The 22830-nt window shown below is 38.0% G+C and overlaps 1 protein-coding gene across 3 annotated transcripts in view; it reads right to left on the reverse strand.

Moving 5' to 3' along the window:
- Positions 1-22830, reverse strand: part of vwa8 (von Willebrand factor A domain containing 8) — a 142617-nt gene that overhangs the window by 42312 nt on the left and 77475 nt on the right. For all 3 annotated transcript variants that reach the window (XM_077215719.1, XM_077215720.1, XM_077215721.1), the window contains 4 exons: positions 20716-20870; positions 19579-19771; positions 19406-19487; positions 18119-18323 (listed from right to left, as the gene is read on the reverse strand). In XM_077215719.1, coding sequence (XP_077071834.1) covers positions 18119-18323; positions 19406-19487; positions 19579-19771; positions 20716-20870 — 635 coding nt within the window. The remainder of the gene's footprint in view (positions 1-18118; positions 18324-19405; positions 19488-19578; positions 19772-20715; positions 20871-22830) is intronic.

Genomic DNA, 22830 nt, shown 5'->3' on the forward strand with positions numbered 1-22830 from the left:
AGCAGGAGCCCGGGCTGGAATGTGAGGAATGCCCGTGTTTTGAGGTTGTTTCTGAAATGAAATGTCCAAGGCAGACTCACACAGAGAGCAGGACAATGCAGTCAGACTCGCTGTAGCTGCTGACCACAGGAGGCCCACCAAACCCACAAACCCCTTCATTACATCAGCGCTGAGCTTTTACCTGATCTCATGGGTTTCACAGTTCTGCTTTACACACCCTGCATGTATACCACACGAAGTTGATATCAGAAGAACTGTTGTACAGTAGATCAAGAATATGATATAACTGTTTAGGGGCGAACAAAGCAAGACTTTTGGCTCGGACATGAGATGACTGTCAATATACTGGAACTAGTGCTGGGCAAAATCCCCAAAATCTTACAGAAAATGTTGTAATAATGTTTTTAAAATGTTCTGATTAGATTAACTAAAATTTAAGCCACTTTAATTTAGTCGTTGTGACATTGCTCTTCATTGGTCAGATTTTATAATGTTTTGGAAGTCACTTCTGCTCACCAATGATGCATTTATTTGATTTAAAAAAAATAAAAAAACAGCAATACTGTAATTATTTCAATATAAAAATAACTGTTTTACATATTTTGAAATGTAATTTATTCCTGTGATGCAAAGCTGAATTTTCATCATCATTACTCCAGCCTTCAGTATCACATGATCCTTCAAAAATCATTTTAATTTGCTGATTTGCTGCTCAAGAAACATTTCTTCTTATTATCAATGTTAAAAACAGTTGTGCTGCTTGATATTTTTGTGGAAACTGCAACACCTTTTATGATATAACAAAATCTATAACAAAATCTCTGGACAGACTTCTATTGTTGAACAGAAGAATACTGTACATACGACCCTACCACCCAGCCTGAATTAAAATTCAAAGCAGAAGAGAAAGAGAATGTTCTTTAAATGTTAAAAGATAGATAGATGTCACAAAATGTCAACAGATAAATGTCAAAGCAGTAAAATCCTCTAGTAAATTCAAGCAGTAAATGTAAAGAAAGCTGTGCCATTTTTTCCTTCATTTACTGAGCTGATTGCATTCCTACTTTTTTATTCAACCAGCATGTTTTTTTCTTGATTAGAAATGACACAGGCGTGTCCCAGAAGATAATAAGACGATGTACAAGAGGCATCATTGTGGAAAAAATTATGACTCATCTTTTATTTACATTTGCACAAAAAGTGGCATGTCCAAAATTATTCATACCCTTTGCAAACTGTCACAGTCTATGGAAAAATCCAAAGGTCTATACCATTCCAAATAGTCCAAGCTGTTCTAAAGCATGCTAATTACTAGGGGTGTGCCATATCATACCGTCCACGATAATACCGGTATACATTTTTACATGATAAAAAAGTGTCATATCGCGATATCAATGATATAGCGACGCGATGACGTATGGCGCATTTACGTTCCCTAGCACGCACAACAACAACACCTGTCTGAGCGCGAGAGCAGCCTGTCAGCCTCCGATGACGATTTAGCAATTTCACAAACAGCTTGAGTGTTCAGCGGGGCTGCCGACGCGCGTCTTCTCTCGCGCGCGTTTAGGAGTCGGGACATGACTGAATGGTCTCTTTCACAATCTAGCCATCGTTGCATCGTAACTAAAGTTTATAATTTTCAAATCTTCTTAATTCTTATCAGTTTAAACATTCAAGCGGTTATAAACTATCCAGTAAGCTACTCGCGCACTCTCTGAGAGAGTTGCACTGAGTGCATACATAGAGTAGCCTACAGCTCGCGAGAAACTAAAGTTATCGCTTTAATGGGGGGAAAAACGCAAAATTGTGTAAAACTTCCGGTCTTGGTAAGTATACTCATAAACACAGTCGGTTATGTATAAAATGCATGTGACAGTGTGACAGACCGTATAATGAAAACAGCAATGGATCCGTGCACTAGCTGTAAAGGTGACAGCAGCCATAGGCTATGCGTCCGTCATTAATGTTGTCGTCAAAACAACAAAAGATAGCTTTAATTGTAATGAATGAGAATTATTAGCCTATGTATTTAATTTAATCAGGAAACAGAACTAAAAGACTATGTGTTATTTTACATTTGATTACTTTATGTTTCTGTAGTATTTCTGAATACTGGTGTTAGACCTACACACATTTACCATTTAATTCAAAGATTGAAATCAAGCTTCCTTGTGTTTTGTAAACTCTTAAAAACAAAATTACCACATTGTAAAAACGCAATGAGTGAGCAAACATTTAGGCGAGATAAACATAATAAGAACATTTTCAACAACAACAAAAATGTCTATATCGTCATAAATATCATTATCGCAAATATTCTTGAAATATCGTGATAGAATTTTGAGGCTATATCGCCGTCCCCTACTAATTACCCTGATTCGTTTGGAACAACTTTTTAATCAACTCAACAGCTGAAAAACAGAAGCTCTCTGCTGTTGGTTTGTGGACAGTTATGGCTAAGACAAAGGAGCTCAGTGAGGACCTGCGGCTGCACATTGTGGCTGCTCAAGTCAGGAAAGGGCTATAAGACCATATCTAAATGTTTTGAAGTTCCAGTGGCTACAGTGCAAAGTATTATTAAAAAATACAAGAGGTTCCACACTATGAAAAATCTCAGAGGACGTGGTCGGAAGCCAAAAGTGACACCTGTGCTGGCCGGGAGGATAGTGAGAGAGGTAAAAAAGAATCCAAGGATCACCACCAAGGCCATCCTGATGAATCTGGGCTCTGCTGGTGGCAACATCTCAAGGCAGACAGTCCAACGAACACTGCACATCGATGGGTTCAACGGACACAGACCAAGGAGGACACCACTTCTCCAGATAAGGCACACAAAAGCCCGCTTGGCCTTTGCAAATGCTCATCTGGACAAAGAAGAAGACTTCTGGTCTTCTGTTTTGTGGTCAGATGAAACAAAAATTAATTGTTTGGCCACAATGATGTAGCCTTCATTTGGCGTAAAAAAGGAGAAGCCTTCAACCCTAAGAACACCATCCCCACTGTCAAACATGGTGGTGGGAACCTAATGTTTTGGGGTTGTTTTTCAGCCGGTGGGCCAGGGAACCTAATCACAGTAAACGGCACCATGAAAAAGGAGCAATAGTCCGCAGTGAGCTCCTTTTCAATGAAGAAATGGTTAGCAGACAAAAACATTAACGTTTAGCAGTGGCCCAGCCAGAGTCCTGACTTAAATCCCATTGAGAATCTGTTGAGGGAGCTAAAGATCAGGGTGATGGCAAGGAGATCCTCCAATCTGAAAGAGTTGGAGCTCATCGCTAAAGATAAACTGGCAAAAATACCAGTGGAGACATGTAAAAAGCTGGTCAGCAATTATAGCAAGTGTTTGATTGCTGTAATGGGCAATAAAGGCTTTTCTATTGATTATTGAGATGGGTATGAATAATTTTGGACATGCCACTTTTTGTTCAAATGTAAATAAAAGATGAGTAATAATTTTTTTCCACAATGATGTCTCTTGTACATCGTCTTATTATCTTCTGGGAGACGCCTGTGTCATTTATAATCAAGAAAAAAGTTTCTGGTTGAATAAAAGTAATTTTAAGTCAGAATTTGCCAGGGGTATGAATAATTTCGGGCTTGACTTTTTTTTGTCCTTGCATTCTTTCTTGTGGCTCAGTGACACACCTGTGTGAAATGCTCATTATACGGCTCATTATGCAGCTCATTATGACGGCCATTGTCTTCTCGGGTGTGAATCAGAGTATTCACGCCCCCTCGCATATTGTCTTTCCAAACAAAAAGTGTCTTACAAAATTTTAATCAATGTATTGTTTTTTGTAAATGATTAGGCAGGATGTTTTCAGAACATTTTGGCGACAACATCCATTAGACAAAAGTCTTGTGGACACATATTGTTTTGTGGCCTTATTTCAGAAACTTTAATTTTTAGTTTTTTCAATAAGCATGCATAAATAATATTTTCTCAAAAATACAAACATGTACATACATGTTGCTCTCATATTATGGTAGCCATGTTTGTGCTAAATAGAGTGTAATTACAACTTTGCCATTAATATGTTGATAAGCAACTGAAAAAAGCACAAATGTCAGGGCATGTCAAAACATCTCAAGGACCCCAAAAACACCTTAGACCCCAGAGAGTTAAAGAAAATAGTCCAACGCCATAGTACAACGAGCACACTCAGGCCTTTTAGAGAGCAGCCAGAAAAAATGGAGGACAACTGGAAGAAAACAAAACTAGAGTTTTTTCGCATTTCACGGAAAGAGAGCACGATTGCGTACAGAGAGGCCTTAAAAGCTGCTAGATCTGCTTAGTTTTCAACTCTATTAGCAGAAAATAAACAAAACCCTAGATATTTATTTGAAACCGTGGCTAAATTAACAAAAAATAAAGCTTCAACCCCAGACGTTTCCAAGCAGCACGCCAGTAATGGCTTTATGAACTTCGTTACTTACAAGAATGATAACATCAGGGAGAAAATTCTAACTATGCAACTGTCTACTACATTATCGCATCAGACAGTGCATTGTAGTCTCCCAAGGAAAAATTTTATTCATTTGATTCTAAACCGGCAACATGTATGTTAGACCCTATACCGACTAAGTTTTTGAAAGAGATGCTTCCAGAGGTCATAGAACCTCTTCTTAATATCATTAATTCATTTTTGTCATTAGGATACGTACCAAAAACTTTTAAGGCTATGATTGGCTATGAGGCTTGTTAAAAAAATGCAACTTGATCCTACAGAATTAGTCAAATACAGGCCGATCTTTAATCTACCTTTTCTGTTAAAGATACTAGAAAAGGCAGTATCTTCACAACTATGTTCCTTTTTTAGAAAGAAATGGTATCTGCAAGGATTTTCAGTCGGGATTTAGACCGTACCATAGTACTTAGTCCTGTTTTATGCTTCTGCGTCGAATCGAAAACTTAATTTAGCACCAAAACTTTGGAACAATCTTCCTAACATTTACGGGAAGCAGAAACACTCTTGTCAGTTTAAATCTAGACTAAAAACACATCTCTTCAACACCATATACACATAGAACATTATACAATCCTATTATTCAAATCAGTTAAGTGATTATTAGGCTGCATAAATTAGGTCAGCCAGAACCGGGAACACTTCCTATAACGCCTGATGTACTCGCTACATCATAAGAAGAAAGGCATCTACGATCATTTTAGTCTTTCTTTTTATTACTAGGTTTACTGTAATCACTTGGATCCGGGCCGTATCCAGATCAGATGGCGGACTTGTGCCTGAACACGACCACAACGCATCCCTGAAGTGTCAGTAGAGTGTCATCTCCCCTGTGAAGGCCTCATCTTCACGACAGCCATCGGCACTGATCCTCAACAAACTCGTCTCCATACGCGTGTGAGGACTCCGATCTTCAACCAAATGAACTGCATAATATAATGTTCCGATCCAGTCTGACTTCTGACCTAAAATGCTGCCTGAATCAACCATACACTGTTTGTTCATTGGCCAGAGGAGAACTGGCCCCCTGACTGAGCCTGGGTTCTCCCAAGGTTTTTTTTTCTCCATTCTGTCTCCTAATGGAGTTTTTGTTACCTGCCACTGTCGCATTTTTAGCCTTTCTTCACCTTTGTCGCCATTAGCTTTTGGCTTGCTTAGTTGGGGACATTTAATTTTATATTTAAAAATATTATTACAATATTATTTTCCTGTTATCTGTGTAAAGCTGCTTTGAAACAATCTGCATTGTAAAAAGTGCTATATAAATAAACGTGACTTGGCTTAACATATTAAACCGTGTCATAGTTTATTCAACAAAAACTAGGCCAAAATGGAGTAGCCGTGAAGTACACCCTTACTGTTTCCATAGGAATTAAGAGGGTACACTTCTATAAAAACAGACGTTTTGGCAGTTTACGGTTGTAGGGCAGCCATGTGTGTGTTAACACAATGCCAAGGAGGAAACACATCAGCCATGATCTTAGAGAAGCAATTGTTGCTGCCTATCAATCTAGGAAGGGTTACAAGGCCATTTCCAAATAAGTCCAACATTGTACAGTGCGGATAATAATTCACAAGTAGAAAAAACATTCAAGACAGTTGCCGATCTTCCCAGGAGCTTAACATCTCAGACTCTACAGACCTCAGTTAGCAATAAATGTCATGACAGTAAAATTAGAAAGAGTAAAAATATATATGTGTCAAGCAGGGCGGAGACGAGAGTCGTGGGAACAGAGCGAGGCCAGTAGCGTAATTGCTAATGAGTGTCACCTGTGCGTCACACCAGTCTCGAGTGTCTCACGGAGGAGCTCCGGATAGATAAAAAGAGGAGTGATGACAGTGAAGGATGAGAGAGGTCCAGGCCTGGACTTTATGTTGTGTTTTGTTTATGTTTTATAAAGTGTATATGCGGCAATCGTCTGTGATGGGCTGCCGCTTTAATTTTGTTTTGCTGTTTGTTTATTTTATATGATTAAAGTGTTTGAACATTCGCGGGTTCCCGCCTCCTTCTTCCTTAAACAACAAACCTTGCTACAGTATATACATATATATATATATATATATATATATATATATATATATATAAACAGTAGTCAACATTTGAAGCGGATCAAAAAAGCTCATCAAGTTGTCCTAAGACAAGAATGGGTATTGTTCATGTATAACTTTGATGAAAGGTTTTGATCCACTTCAAATGTTGACTACTGTATATAATATTGATTACATTACAAATTACATAATAATACATTATTACATATTGATATGCCAATTATTTAATCAAATTAACCGCAAATTAATCACACATCAATTTTGGCTGAGAAATTACCCCCAAAAGATCATTTCAAGTCATTATTGTTACATGAGGAAAAAAAAATATATATATAAAAAAGTAAGCTTTAGAAAGTAATATTTTGATTCAACATATAATTTATTACTCAAACTTTTTCAAACATATTTGTTTCAGAAGCTACATCTTAAGTGGCATTTAGGTATACTGTATTATGCAACTCATTAAAGCATTTACACAACAATTAGAAATGCATAAATAATGCTGTGAGATTAATGGTTTTTAAATGAGTGTTTTTTTTTTTTTTTTAAATATGAAACTAAAAACGGCAGTAGGTGGAGGCAAGTGAGCGAGTCATTCAGTCATTCATTCAAACGATTTGTTAAATTGTCTGATTCATTCAGGAACGAAGCAAGGGACGAAATCAAATCCTTCCCTACTATATATTATGCGAAAAACAGTCAGTGTTGCCAGATTGGGTGGATTTATTTGTTATTATTAAGTTTTTTTTTTTTTTTTACTAATTACATATTAGGTTAGTCTTTAATAGTATATAACTAACTCTGTATCAGGTTTGAGACAGTGTTAGATGATGGATGTTTTCAGCTGCGATGTCTCTCTCGTCGTGACTAGTATGGTTTGTGATGTGTGTGTAAGGGATGAGTCAAAGCATCCACTCATTTCCCGCCTGACACACATCATATCTATATTCTGCATCACTGATACTGCACACATCTGCTGCACTGATCAGTTTATAAATACATCCATACGTGCAGACAGACGGACATGTATGGAGCAGGATCAGTGAGCAGTGCTTACGTCAGGCTCACACATTCCTCGCATGACTGAACTCTGTCACGACCATCATGTGTGGTCAGAATGATGTACATCTAATTTAGTGGACAGGACTTCATTGCCTAGACAAATATATCGTACATACATACACACTGTACGGGTACAAAAACAAAATTCCAGATCTCTGACATAAGAGTGGAAAAAAACAGACTTTCACTTTAATCCAGGACATTTAATTATGGAAAGTTGTGATGTGCTGTTCTCAGATATCGGGGCAAAATGATTGACAGCTTGGTATGAATTCATAATAGACTCTTTCAAAAGGTTAAGGAGCTGTGGTTCGGTTTATCTGTAGCAACATGATTTTGTAGACCAGGTGTGAACAGATGGTCTCATATTCTCCTTCATAAAACTAAACATTATATAGCCTCCAATAAACTAAATTGTAGCAGTGAAAAGCGTGATTAATTTAAATACTCTCCTCCCATAAATATTGCGTCTGAAAGGGCTACTCCTACAAATGCATAAGCAATAAGATCAGCCGCAAAAATAACCCTATCTATGCCTTTTCAGTGCTAATTTTTCATTGCGTGTCTTTAGTAAATCCTGACAGTAGTTTTTCAAAGCCAAAAGAGTGTTTGCGCTGGCGCAAGCTGTTAGTAAATCTGGCCATATACACATTTTACACATATATACATGCATATTACAAATATATGAATTTAATACTTTCACATTAAATATATGAATTTTACACTTAAAAAGGTTAGCTCACCATATAAGGAAAATTCTGTCATAATTTACTCACCCTTATGCTGTTCCAAACCTTTACGGTATCCAGACAGTTGGCGGTAGCCATCGAAAGAAGAAGAAGAAAAAAAAAATCTATGGATGTCATTGGCCATCAACTTTCTAGTTACCAACATTCTTCAAAATATCTTCTTTTGTGTTCAACAGACAAAATAAACTCATACAGGTTCGGAACAACCTGTATGAGGGTAAATAAATGACGACAGAATTTTCAACTATTAACATGACATTTACAATTATTGCTCAATCTTTACCAAGGACCAAAGTTTTTAGAGGCCTATGAAGAAAATGGTGGGAAAAATACTTTCAGAATAGAATCAAGGCTGCTGAAAAAGTGGGCAGTCACTGCTGTGCTCCATAGACAATGAGTTCAATCAAATTCATGTAATGAGCTTATCCTGCCTGATGTTTACAATGTGCTTTCAATCAACAAGCTCAGAGGAATGTGATGTTTCACATCGTAGTAATGTAATGTAACTGAAAGCCATGATTTTGCAGCATCAGCCCTTTTGATTATGTTTGGATGTGTGACGGCCGCCACATCAGCAGGAGAAACCGAATCACTGTCTCGTAACTCATGTAAAGAGAATCAGGGGATTGTGGGTAATGTATGAGCTGATTAATACACAGAGGGTGGGGGCAACACTAGCTAACTCACTGAGTGTTCACTCTCTCTTTGAACAGGAATGCTGCACAATAGGCCTCCGACTGAGGCCCTGACACACAGACGATTGAAACCGTGTGAGAGAGCAGAAAATATGAGCACTATGATGGAGGGAGAAATAAAGGACCTGAGGGAGGGTAACAAAATGAAGCAAGGGAATGAGACGGTCGACAGACTGAGAGAATGAGGAGATGGCACAGATCCTAGAAAAGAAGACTCTCTGCCAGCTGGAGTCTGGGAATGTTTCCATCACTCTCTACAGTAACAGTTTTAACAGAGAAGATCTCATATTTGAAGACCAGGCCAAATACATGAAAGAAAAGCTTTAGCACTGAAAATCTTCCAGACCCGGACAAAAATGAAAATCCTGGAGTCACCAAGGACGAATGCTCACGAAAAACACAGTAAGAACATCATAACACACTGATTAGGTGTCGAGACCAAGAAACATAAATTACAAGAAAGCTGCAGGCCAGACTTGAACCAGTGTCATCTGAATGAAAACGCATTAATAATCATTCAGTGCACTTTTCTGTTTTTTTTATCTGGAGGTTTGCTTGAGAGCATCAGACAGCAGAACGAGCCCAACGGCAAACAGAATCAGGTCAGCGTGAGGAGGTCACTGTTGCTCCTCTAATCCAGGACGTCCTGCTTGTCTAATACACCCAGCTGCTATGCCCTCAGTGTATCATATATGTTTGTGGAACAGCTAAAGTCAGCAACAGTGAATTAGAGTGAGGAGAAGCAAATCCTGGTTACAATATTGCACATTAATTTCTATGAGAGAATGAAAAGACATTTCTGAAATGTCTTAAAGGAAAATAATTCAAATTTAATACACAGAATTGCAGTTTTTTTCACAAGTCATTTTAATAAAAGTTAAATTATGACTTGCTGAAATAAGAACTTAATTTTGAACTGAAGGCTGCTTGTATAAATAAAAATTAATAAAACAATGTATGTGTAATTGAATAATGACTCGGACTCACTGATCCACTCAGTCACAGTGACAAGAAGGAAAAATTCCCTTAAATCAGCAATACACTGTATGTTTGAACCAGAAACTGATTCAGAAGAAGGAGAGAAAGAGTGAATACAGATTATGCAAATTTGCCCCGCCTCCACTATTAAGGCGGCCTAGGGTCAGGAGAAGTTCGGCAGTTTCGCAGCGGCGATCTTATGAAAGGTAGGCTAATGAACTGTCTGTTCAGTTGTCTGTTTTATATACAGTCTATGGTTCAGTGCCATTACATACTAGCTGTTGCCTCGTTGTGATTAAATTGCTAGTCAGTTTATTTTACATACATAGCAGGGCTAAATGTTTGGGATTGAACTAACGTTACAATTTGATATCAAAATGTTAACTGAACTGTTGCCTACCTAATAATGTTTAGGCTTGAAGTTTGACACATTGTACCAATCTGATGTGTACTCACAGAACTCTTGATGCAAGTTTGTCACATTCAAATTTAAGCTAGATTTACATTGAAGCTTCAAGTTTATTTCTATTTTATTTGTACGGTTTGGGTATCAGTGCTAAAGAGCTGATGAAAACATTGGCTTCTAAGGCATTTGTGAAATAAAATTTAGTATATGACTAACGTTTTTTATTTTTTAATCAAGAGATTGTGCAGCTTTTCCAGATAAGTAAAAGTCTAATCTCTTGTTCATTGATGCTGCTTGTGTTAAGGTAAGGTCATTAAAGTTTGGGTAAAGGTAATATTCTGCACACCACATTTTGGTGAACCACCTCTTCCTTTCTGTGTAGGTAATTATATACCAATTCTAATTCATACCAGTCTAATCTCGAATGGCAATTTGGGTAAGCACATCATCAAGGTTAAGTTGAAAAATATGGACCGTTTATAGTTGTCACCATAAACTGTCCGTATTTTCTATATAAGTATTGTGACACCAAGGACTGTAATACATTAACTGTTCTAAACTTTGTTAAAGGTGCAGTTTGCAGTGTCCAAAGGTCTGACTGGATTGTCCTGCACAAATGAGCACTAGAACTCAGGGACACAGCGCAATTTAGTCCCCAAAAGGTTGAGGAATATATGTATCAGGCACCACAAAGAAAGTTCTGTTGTGTCTGAGAACATCCTACCCATCTCTCCATCTCTACCGCCAACCCCTGCCTACAGCTCACATGGAGCACTGAAGATGAGCTTAGAAGTCAACAATGTTCCAGTGGGCAGCCTTCGGCACAAATGCATCTCTGCTGAACCAGATCAAATTCCAGCAGCTCCCACACAGATCCAGCAGCCTCATAGTGAACATGGCACGGACATACAGTGCCAGAAATGCATGTCATTTTATGATATGTACATTAAATTAGATGGGGATAAATGTGCCAGTTTGGATGAGTTCACTAAAATGCAGAGTGCCTCCCAGTTGTGGTTTGATGCACGTAAATTAAGAGTAACTGCTAGCACTGCAAAAAAAGGTCCCTGTGTGTGCATCTACCAAGCCAGATAATTTTCTTAGAGAGCACCTGTTTCCTAGGTTCCATGGGAACACTGCAACCAGGTATGGCCAGGAGAACGAGGAGGTGGCCTACGCCTGGATGGAGAGCTGTGGGTTTATAGTTGAGAAGAGAGGCACTGTAGTTAGTGTCACAGAACCATGGCTTTCTGCAAGCCCAGATGGCGTGGTTAACTCCACACAGCTGCTGGAGATTAAATGTCCTGTTCTGACCAAGAACTGTGCATCTCTGGCTGAAGTGTTTTCCAGCAAGCTCACAGATGTGAAGATGGTGGACGGGGTTCCACAGCTGCAACCAAATTGATCCCGTGGTTACTGACCTTCAAGTCCAACTAGGTATGTTTTGTACAAGACTAGAGAGATGCAAGCTGCTTGTCTGGGCTCCATCTGAGAAAGTTGTCATTGATGTGCCATTTGATTTGGAGTATTGTTTACAAGTTCTACCTAAACTTAAGTCCTTCTATTTTAGTCACATGCTGCCAAGGATTGTAGATGAGTTTCTGTCAGGCAGACTCATACTGTGCCACAAATATCTAAATATGTGTAAATAGGCTCCGCTTCTAGTCTTTAACCTGCTGTATGGGCATGCCATACACTAGCTTTCCTGTATCTGTGTTGTGTGATGATGTGTTTTTTTATAGCTAGTGCTCAGTTTTACACATGAAGGTGATTTTTTACCATTTTAATAGTGAATAATTGTAATTACATTCAATGTAAACAAATGTGTTTACAATACTCCAAGAGTATTTTAGTATTATGGGTAGTAGTATATACTCCAAGTAGTAGTATACTCCAAGAGTATTGTAGTACTGTAGTGGTGATGGCGCAGTGGATAAGACACATGCCCTAGGTGTGAGAGACCCGGGTTCGAATCCACTGTGACACACCAATGTGTCCCTGAGCAAGACACTTAACCCCTAGTTGCTCCAGAGGCGTGCGACCTCTGACATATATAGCAATTGTAAGTCGCTTTGGATAAAAGCGTCAGCTAAATGAATAAATAAATATGAAATACAAATGACATGAGTTAATAAATTCCATTAGTGAAATACTGTATCTTCTTTCCAGTTTATGTACATAAAATACACTTTTTTAGTCATTTACATGTGGTTAGCACAACATCCACTCTATCAAAATATGACTAAATACAACAAATTACATTAGCAATTCAAATTAAACAGATTGAAAAATGTAATACACATTTTAGTTGGACACAAGTTAAATATCATGTTTTTGTATCTGTAAACATTTAAATAGTCTAAAAATAAGTTGAATTGAAATTGAATTGAATTGAAAACATCAAGGTGCCAAACACAAGAACAATTTAGTATAAAACCTGAGATCCAAAACACATTCTTGTGCATTATAATTCCATTGGATTACAGTTTACTGTAAAATAACTAATCAGCAGTGCAGAATAGAGATACCTGAAAAAAAAATGTTAAAGACAAATCATATGTGCAAATGATAGTACAATCAAGGCACTGCAGGCTGTCAAATAATTATTTACAAATATTAAGCTACAGTGGAAATCCAGATCTTTTTGACATGTAAACTTCCATGCTCAATCAGCATCCTCGTGGATGATTTCCCCCTGCGTGTTTACAAGGGCTGCACAGATTCTGAGGATTTTGTCCATTTTGTGTGCCAAGTTGATGGGTACAGTCTGGGAGATTATTTTGAACACTTTGAGCCTCCTGATAACTCTTTTCACATGTATGCTCAAATTAGCAATCCTCCTTGTGGCAGTTACATCCTCATCAGACAGCTGCCCTCCTTTATGAGTGAACGCTGGTAGAACAAGGTTAACCCTTCTCTCAAACAGCAGATCTCCGAAGGTAAAGCCTCTGTCTGCCATCACTTCATCGCCGGGATGAAGATACTCCAGGAAGCCAGACTCCTGAGTGATGAACGTGTCACTACACCTGCCTCCATAAGCAGGAAAAATGAACATAACAAGCCCACACGGGGCAATAGAAACTAAATACTTTATAGTATTGCTGGAATAATAATGGCTGTAAGACTCGCCTCTTGAGTCAAGGTTGTGTGGTTTCTTGAGGGTGGTCTCAGTGCTGTCAATGATGCAGGTGGTGTTGGGGAACTTCTCCCTGAAAAACTGAGGCATTGTGCTCCGGATTGTCTCCCGTGGCAGCCAAGGAATGTAGATTCTCATGTGCTCCTCCATTGTGTCTATCCCGTAGGAGAGGATCCTGCTCACTAACCCCTGGGACACAGCAAAGTGTTCTGCAAGATCACCCTTGAGTAGATTCAACTTAAGTTTCATCGTGGTCATCAATATTTGATCCATTACGTGCATCTTAAAGTTTGCTTTATAGAACTGTTTCAGATATTTAACATGATCAAAAAAGGCAATGAGAGAAAGGCCTGTTTACAACACACAGATAGTGTCATTCTTCAGGATGGCATGGGCAAGGGGTTCTTCTCCACCACATTGTGTTTCTCTGTCACATACATCCTTCATCTTTTCTCCTTATATGTAGGTGTGATCCATCAGTGCCTGAACCTCCCACTGAGTGTCAGCATCTTTATGCTTAGGTGACTCTGAATGTGGAACGGTCTGGTCAACCTCCTCATCACAGTGGCTGTCATCTGCCAAACACAAGACCACAAAAGCCCACAACCAGTTTAGCAAACAACATAAAACATACCTAGACTTCTTACAACTACGTTAAAACCAAGGTAATAGAGCAACACCTGTATTAGTGCTCATTCAAATAATCATATTGCATACATTGCTTCCAATTTTTACAAATGCCCTGGGCTAGCAGGGATGAACAAAATACAAATATATCAATAATTAAAGCTGCAAGCAGCATTTATTGGGGTTCAAGCGTTTAAGGCTTTTAAGCACTTAAGCATTAAAGACATTACGTTTTATTTAGCAAGCATTTAACCACTGACATCATAGTTGGAAAATACCATTTACAGCCAATACAGGCAATATACCATTGGAAATACATGTTTTTTAAGCTTTTTAATAATTATAGTGCCACCTATGGTCCGATCTCCATGAAATTTTGCATGCTTGTTTACTATGTGATGTCACAAATTCTTTCAAAAGTTTTCATTAAGGATTTATAGTCTTTTGACGGTATTTTGCGACGGCTCATTTTCTAAATGACCCTGTTATAGCCAACCAAATACAACATTTCAACTTATTTTTTTCGATAATTATTGATTCTCAGACTCCAGAGAACATTTCTGCACTGGTTTGGTTCCGATCGAGTGAAAAACCTAGGACTAGTTCGCAAAAGTACGTTTTGGACAAAATCCAAGATCGAAATCGGATATTCATTTGTCGGATATACATTTTGTCCGACTTGAGCCAAGGATCACAGTGGTGTAAAACAATTGAGTCTATGACAAACGGTCTAGGAATTATTAGCAATTGTATACTTTTGCTTGCTGTAGCACCACCTATTGGCCAATCGGGATCATAATTTGATAGGTTCTCCCCAAATTGAGGACTACCATCTGGCCAAGTTTCAAGTCTCTAGGCCTTACCTAGGCCTGATTGCACGTTCAAAAATACAAATCCTTACAATTACAATGGGGTTTCAGCACTTTGTCCTTGAACCCCTAAATATACAGAGAGAACAAACTTAAAAGACCGTTGGCTTTATGTGAGAGCAAATACTAACTGGCAAGAGGGACACAAACTGAGAACTAACAAGAGTTAACATTACCTTGGGTAGCAATTAAACAATCCGTTAACTTACCTGTGTCTGCTAACCTCTTGTCACGTCTCCTTGGAGTTTTTATTGGGACGTATCGGCCACAGGCGAAGGATTCCTCATTCTTCGGCGGGGGGTGAAGGTCGTAGGGCGCCTCGCATCCACATTCAGCTCGAGTACGCGTTCGATGATTATTTAAAACACTCCTGCTCCAAGTAAATCTTTCTTTTGTACCAGTTATTATGTCAACCTCTAACTGCACAAAAAATCCTAGTGTTGTGCCGAATTTCGACCCTACGCCAAATTACTACCCCCCTAGCATTGGTAGGTTTAGGATTAGTTGTGGGGGAGGGGTTAGGATTAGGGGTGGGGTTAGGAGCGTGATGGAGAGAATGTGTTTGTTTATGATGTGAAGACTGAGGTGGGGTGAAGGGTGGATCTAAGTCACTGTTGTGAGGCCGTTAAGGAAAACCCCAGACCAACAGCAAGATAACACAGTCTTGAGCTTCATGATAAACCCTTATGAAACGCCATGCTTTTCTTTCCTTTGTTTGTAAACTATTTATCTCCCTCCTTCAGTGGGGTAACTAAGGGCAAACCAGTGAGGACTCTCACATGAGCGATATTCAACTGAACAAACTCACACACGCCATTCAAAGAGCTGCAAAGAAAGGTCAACATCGTGACCATTTGGGCAAATATTTGATGTAAAAATAAGGAGGCTCGAAGAGAGCCAGAGTGGTGCAGAATGACCTGACGGTTAAGAGGCTTTTTGTGTACCTGTGTGTGTGAACTTTCAGACAAACACTACACGGACAAACGCATACCAAACTGGTCAATATTAAGATTTTGATATTTAGGACACATACAGCCAAGCCAGTGTGGGGGAAAGTTACTTTTTAAAAGTAAGGCATTACAATATTGCGTTACTCCCTAAAAAAAGTAACTAATTGTGTTAGTTACTTTTTATGAAAAAGTAATGCTTTGTTACTTTTGCATTCGTTTTTCTCACCTGGGCTGGGCTTCCTTGCTGGGCTGGGTGGAAAATAGTTCCACTTTTGGAGAGGAATGTAGAGGCCCTTTCACCCAAAAAGTGAAATGAATTAACCTCAGCATGAAGGTATTGCAAATGCACGACAGGGCACAACTCAAACTTTTTGAGCATGAAAAGAAATTTCAACACTCTTACAAAAAACAACAAGAAAAACAACAACATCACAAATGTTAATCGTATCATCAAAGGTCAGTAGCAAAGACATAATAAAGTGAGATTACATACATTAGAGTTATTTAACATTTTAATTATTGCCATTTTGCGTAATACTCTAAGTTTGCATTTCACAGTTTTAATAAATTTTTAAGGAAATCTGAATCAGTTTTTGTGCAAATGAGATGAGTAAATGCCTGCTCACATTTAGTCTAGAACTGCAATAACATCATGTTTCACACAGCGCAACACAACACCTCTACACAGGAGAGGTGTCAGTCAATAAATGGAAAAACAAAGTAACTTGCAATACTTATTTGAAAAAGTTATTCAGATATTTAGTTGTAAGTAATGTGTTACTTTACTAGTTATTTGAAAAAAGTAATCGGATTACATAACTCACGTTACTGGTAATGCGTTACACTGCAGCCCACAATGTTTTGAGAGAGACACAGCCGCATTTAAATGATGGAGTGAATCTGCTAAATAGTTTTTCTGTGTATATTGAATCCAGCAGTTATTTTAGAAGCACTTTCGAAGACATTTTTGAGTCTTACTGGTATAAACAACACAAAAAAGGCCACAGACATATTAATGTCTGGTCATTTTAGTAACCCTCAGTCAACAGATGTGTCATGTAGAACAACCAATAAACAAACAGTGTCTACCAAACCAATGTTGTTATATATATATATATATATATATATATATATATATATATATATATATATATATATATGATATGTCCAACTGTGAATGATAGAAGTTCTCTCATAGTGTGTCCTTATCTCCTGTGACTGGATGTATTTAATTCACTGTCTATAAAGACTATCTGTGTGTCACACAGTGGAGCATTGGAGCACTGCCATGAAGGAGCCTTCGACTGAAAATACTCAGGTTTAGCAGCTTGTATCTCCAAATAAGCAGAACAGAAAAATAACCTAACAGCTAATGAGGAGGGAATAAACTGCAACATAAAATAAACAAAAAACTCAGTCTTTACATGCTTTTATCTCAAGTGTGTGGATGATCATCATCTGTAAAACTGAAGACAACTGATCCTGAAGTCATGCAATACTCAAAAGCAGAACACGCATATAAATATCTCATCAAGCAAAAACGTTGAGTTATTTGCATAAAGATGTATAGTCCGATGAAAAACAAAAACAAAAACATAAAATGGATAATTTTGGATAAAAAATGAATATCTTCTCAATATCTTGCTAATGCTAAAAAACCTTTCTTTTTGTGCTGCAATTTTACAACCTTATAAAAATAAGTAAAGGAAGTGTCTTATCTAAGTCCGCCACCATGTGGTAAGAGATAGAACTGCACATTTTAAACTGCCAGAGCCCACAATGTTTGGGACTAATAACAAAGTTCAGAAATCAAATTGTTATTCCTGCAGCAAAGGAGCCATCAAAAAGAAAGCGAGACAAAAAAGACAAAATACTGGAAACAGAAAAAGCTAAACAAATGAAAAACATGCTGAATTGACTTTTTTTTCTCAAACAAAACAAATATTAAAAAAAAAAATCTGGACATACCACAGCAATAAAATGTGTCACAATGCAAAAGTCCTAATGCTCCTAAAATAGACTGCACTAAACAAAATATCAAAAAAAAATGTACCTATGATTTTGGGGTGAAATATGACCCAGACATGTTCTTTCTAATGTTTTGTGAGATTCTCCCAAAAGGTCCTACCTGGATTGGCCTGCCATCCTCTGATCCGATCATGTTCCTCCACTCCAGCAGAGAGCGCTGCAGGTTGTCGAGGCCAGTTTCCCATACTCTAATGTGGCCTCCCATGTCAACCGTCACCACCCCACTGGACCCCAGAGGAGCCATCAACACATCTGTGTCTGAGATCTTAGAGATCCACACAGTGTAAGGAGACGTCGAACTGCTCCTGAACACATCAGCAAGATAGACACTGATGATCAGAACCACTGGAAGACTCTCCATTGCCTTACACAGGCTTTCCTGAAGCTCAATGTAAGCTTTTTAAAAGACATTTTAATACAATAAAAATAAAATGAAACATGAAGTCATCAGAGTCAGGATCACCATATTAGGGCTATAATGCAGGAGGCCCTTAAGGTCCACTTTCCTGCAGAATTTAGCTCCATCCTTGATCAAACCCAACTGCCTGTAACTCTCTAGTAATCCTGAAGACATTGATTAGCTTGTTCAGGACAGTTTGATAAGGGTTGGAGCAAAACTCTTCAGGACAGTGGACCTAAAGTGCCAGAGTTGAGAACCTCTGCTACAAAGGGTTAAAGTATCAGGGGCCAATGATCTGCTTCATAGGGCAAAATTAGGTAATCAGGTAAAACATTATTCTTAATGCATTTTGCATTACACAATTCCATATACTGCAGACTGTTTCTGGTTTCACTGTGAGGAAATAAGTTATGCAAAAATATTCAATACTACTTAAAGCATAATAACATAATAACGTTAACACCATTACATCATTTAACATTTACATTTGGGAAAGGTTTTGATTTAAAGAAATTCAAAATTCATACTTAAAGGTGCTCTAAGCGTTTTTTAGGTCAAAATATTTTTTTTGTCACATACAGCAAACATCTCCTCACTATCCACTAGCTGCCTGTCCCCTGAACACACTGTAAAAAAACACGGTCTCTGCAGACACCCCAGGCTCCACAAACGGCAACAAAAACAAACCGGGCTAACCCGCCCCACGAAACATAACAAACTGTTCCAGCCAATAACCGACAAGAAGGATTTGGGGGTGGGGGTTGGGGGGTTAGTGCGCGGATGAGGAGGAGGGAGGGTCTAGCTAGCCTCCGTTTTGTTTGACAATACTTTGAACGTCAACAAGAAGTGACGTCACCCGACATCGCATACAGCACCTTTAATAATATGCATTGCAAATGCAAACTCTGTCACTTGAATGTGCCCAGTGTCTAATCAGCTGAACAGAAGAGGGAGCTACAGTTTCATGAACGGAGTCTTACTCTGTACCTTGGGACTGGAATGTATTTGAGCTTCTTAGAGTTCAGGTCTGTCACCTCCAGGTAAGCAGCCGCCATGGGTGGTGTGACATCTGTTAGTGAATCCATACCATCAGTATCATGAGTAAAAATTGCATTTCTATTTTTATATGATAAGTGCATTTGAAGGTGTCAATGCTTTACCTTTAGGGTAGACCTCAGTCAGTGGCACTTGTGTAGGAGGCAGCGCTCGTATCACTTGATTGGCATCTAACAGACAGACACAGTTCACCCTCTTTGCGGGCCCTGTTCGCTTATTTGATCCAAAAAACATATCAGGCCCTCGACCCTCCATTATGGGCGAAGATCTCTTAAAGCTGTACACCTCGTTTGGGGACTGTGGAAAAACAATACAAAACAGGTTATATAGGAGTCAATGCCACATATGACTATCCATGATAATGAAAAGTAAAAATCATAACATTAACCTGTTGCATCTAAAAAACAAAAAACAAATTGTGTAACCATCAATTTAAAAAATAAATGATATATATGTATATTAAATGATCGATTAAATTCTCAAAATATGAGGAAAATATTATATATTTTTTATTTTCAGATTTTAAATACGATGGAAAAACAAAACGCAAAATTTGTTTTAGGTATTTATCTGACAAAATTATTTCCCAAAAAAGGAAACTACAGTTACAGGTTTTATTTTACTATGAAAAAAAGAAAAGAAAAAAAGAATAGAAAACAAAAAGCTGAGGAAAAAACCTACACTTACTACAACATAGTCAGTTATTAATATTGTGTTTGTTCAAATGTTAATATTTCAATAAAGGGAGAAGACATCACTTTTGGCCACTGTGTTATTATTATTATTAAATAATCATGAATATTATAGGAATATCACTGTCAAAAAAAAAACATATGCAAAAATATTAGGTGACTTACAATATAATAATAATGTAAATTATGTTAATACCATTACATTTAAGACATCTGGTTAAATTTTAAGGCTCAATTAAAAAATTAAAGTTTCTACATTAATATGCATTGCCAAAAAAATGCAAAATGATCAGTCACAAATTAATAAATAAGATTTTCTTTGAGAAAAAAATTGTTTTACATTTTTTATCAAAACAACTGCATCAATCCAATTGTGCCCTCCCATCCCCCCAAAAATATAAAAATATGTTTTAATTCAGAAATTCAAAACCTGTCCATTATAACAGAAGATATTCATGTTAATATGTAACTCCTTTTGAATAAATAGATCTGAAAAAAAAAAAGTGTATCACGTCATTGACTACAGGGTGTGTCAGAATTGTCACCCACCATGAGATCTGGGAATCCCACAATAACATTAGCATAGGTGTTTGTGTCACAGAGGATGCGGTTGGGAGAGACGATCTTCTGCCCCAGGGCAGTGCTGAGGTTCTCGTTGGACAGCTGCTCATTGGACACCTCCTGAGGACAGGTGCTTTCCATCCCTGAAGCACAAACACAGTCAGATCATCACTCTAAAATAACTTCCCATAAAGATGATAACGTGTCCTCGCCACTAAACCCATAAAAGGGTTCAGAGCATTTCTACCATGACTCTACATTTGTCACATCTTTATACCCCAGTTTAATTGGTCATTATTCAGACATTCTAGAGACATTCTGTCACAAATTTGCTGATTGGAACGTTTGATGTCATCAAAAACATGCTCATTTTTCAGAGCAAACGCTGAAGCATGTCTGATACTTTAGATGTCCGATGCCCACTAAGTACAGGCATTAGTCTATCTTTATGACAGAGACATTCATCTCAATAACTCGTACTATGAGTTATTAAGCTTCTTTCTGCTCTTCGCGCGCCAGAAATTGATACGGTGCTGAAGGAGGAATGACTAGGGGTAGTTCATCAGAAGATAGAGCTGTTTTCATGCCTTATAAACAAAGGGGCAACGATTAATTTCACCAGCTATTTTAGGCCTTCAAAAACAAACTGGCATTATTTTCAATCAAATGAGGCATGCAGGACTCACTGGCGTCATCCATCAGACCCCAAGAGCTTCAGCTCTCCTCGAAATGCAGTAGGATACGTGACTCTGCTTTCAAATTAGCCAAGCCAGGAATACTAAATAATAGGGTGTAAGTGTAACAATACCCTCATGTCACGAATCAATACATATCACAATACTGAACTCAAGATACGATATTATTGCGATACTCCAAGACATACGATAAAAGGTTGACAAAAAATGACTGTTGTTTAAAATGCTAAATTTGGTTTTACATTGTAAAGGAGAAAAATAGCCCCATTGGGGTGTATTGTTGCCTGGCCTTATTGGCACACATCTCGGATTGATGAGAATTTAACATATTTCCTCAACTAGGATTTCTTAGGACTTTTAGTATGTTGTTCTGGACACCTCATAGAAATGATCTAAGCTGCAAAAAAATATTTTACAATTAGTCTGTCGTAAAACGTTACTTTGCCTGGACTATTGGGAGTGTAAATGAATAGGCTTGGACTTGGTGCTGGAAACCCAATGCACAGGACAATGGTGACACCAGAATAAAAATATTCATGATTCTGAAGCTGTAAATACAGAATTATTTTAGACGAATATGCTTGCACTCTGTCGCTCACAAGATATATTTAAACTCATTTTTACAGAAATATTCCCCCATTGCATTATTATACATTAATGCCATTTGAGTGAAATAAGGTCCGTGGTGAACATAACACGACTAAACCTGGCCGTTTTGCTCCAAATTACACACACCCATATCGAAATCGCAAATTGTGAAGCTAAGTTTATAAAAAACAAAACAAAAAACATATGCATCTAACGTTGTAGAACAAAACGTCCAAGTTTCGTCACGTTATGTTCACCTCAAATTGAAAAACCCCATTAGGACAATCTCAAGGGAACCACTGGCGAATTAGTCCTCCAGGTTTTGCTTCCCTGCAGCTCTCTATGGTAGTTTAAAGGTGTTTACCAGAACTTTTCCAGAAAGTTCACTTTTGCAAGCTGTTTCAAACTCCTGAAACAAACTTTTGTTTTAGCCTGATTTGTTTCGAAATGACATCACAACAAATTCGTTCTTTAATTTAGCTTGAAGTACATCAGGGCCTTAAAAAATTAACATTAGCATTAACAAATAACAGTAATTAATGTGCCCACTTGGAGTAAAAATGTAGAGTGCAATGAGCATAAATGAATAAATAGATCTTCTGTGTGAGATCGCATTTACGATGCAAGCCATTAAATATGACACCAAGTTTGTTCATGTGCTGAAGTCTCGAATCTGACGAGTCAGATTCAAAAATCCCTGAGGGTTCATGTCAATCAAAGCATATGTGAAATAGACGCATTGCCAAAGCGAGACAGATGGTGACTGACAACTGTTAAGGGCTCTCAGTGGCCCTGATTGGACGCAACATCGGAGAGTCAC

The sequence above is a fragment of the Siphateles boraxobius genome, unplaced genomic scaffold (genome assembly GCF_051911475.1).
Source record: "Siphateles boraxobius isolate OS27281-9 unplaced genomic scaffold, OSU_SipBor_1 7, whole genome shotgun sequence".
In the NCBI taxonomy this organism is placed as follows: Eukaryota; Metazoa; Chordata; class Actinopteri; order Cypriniformes; family Leuciscidae; genus Siphateles; species Siphateles boraxobius.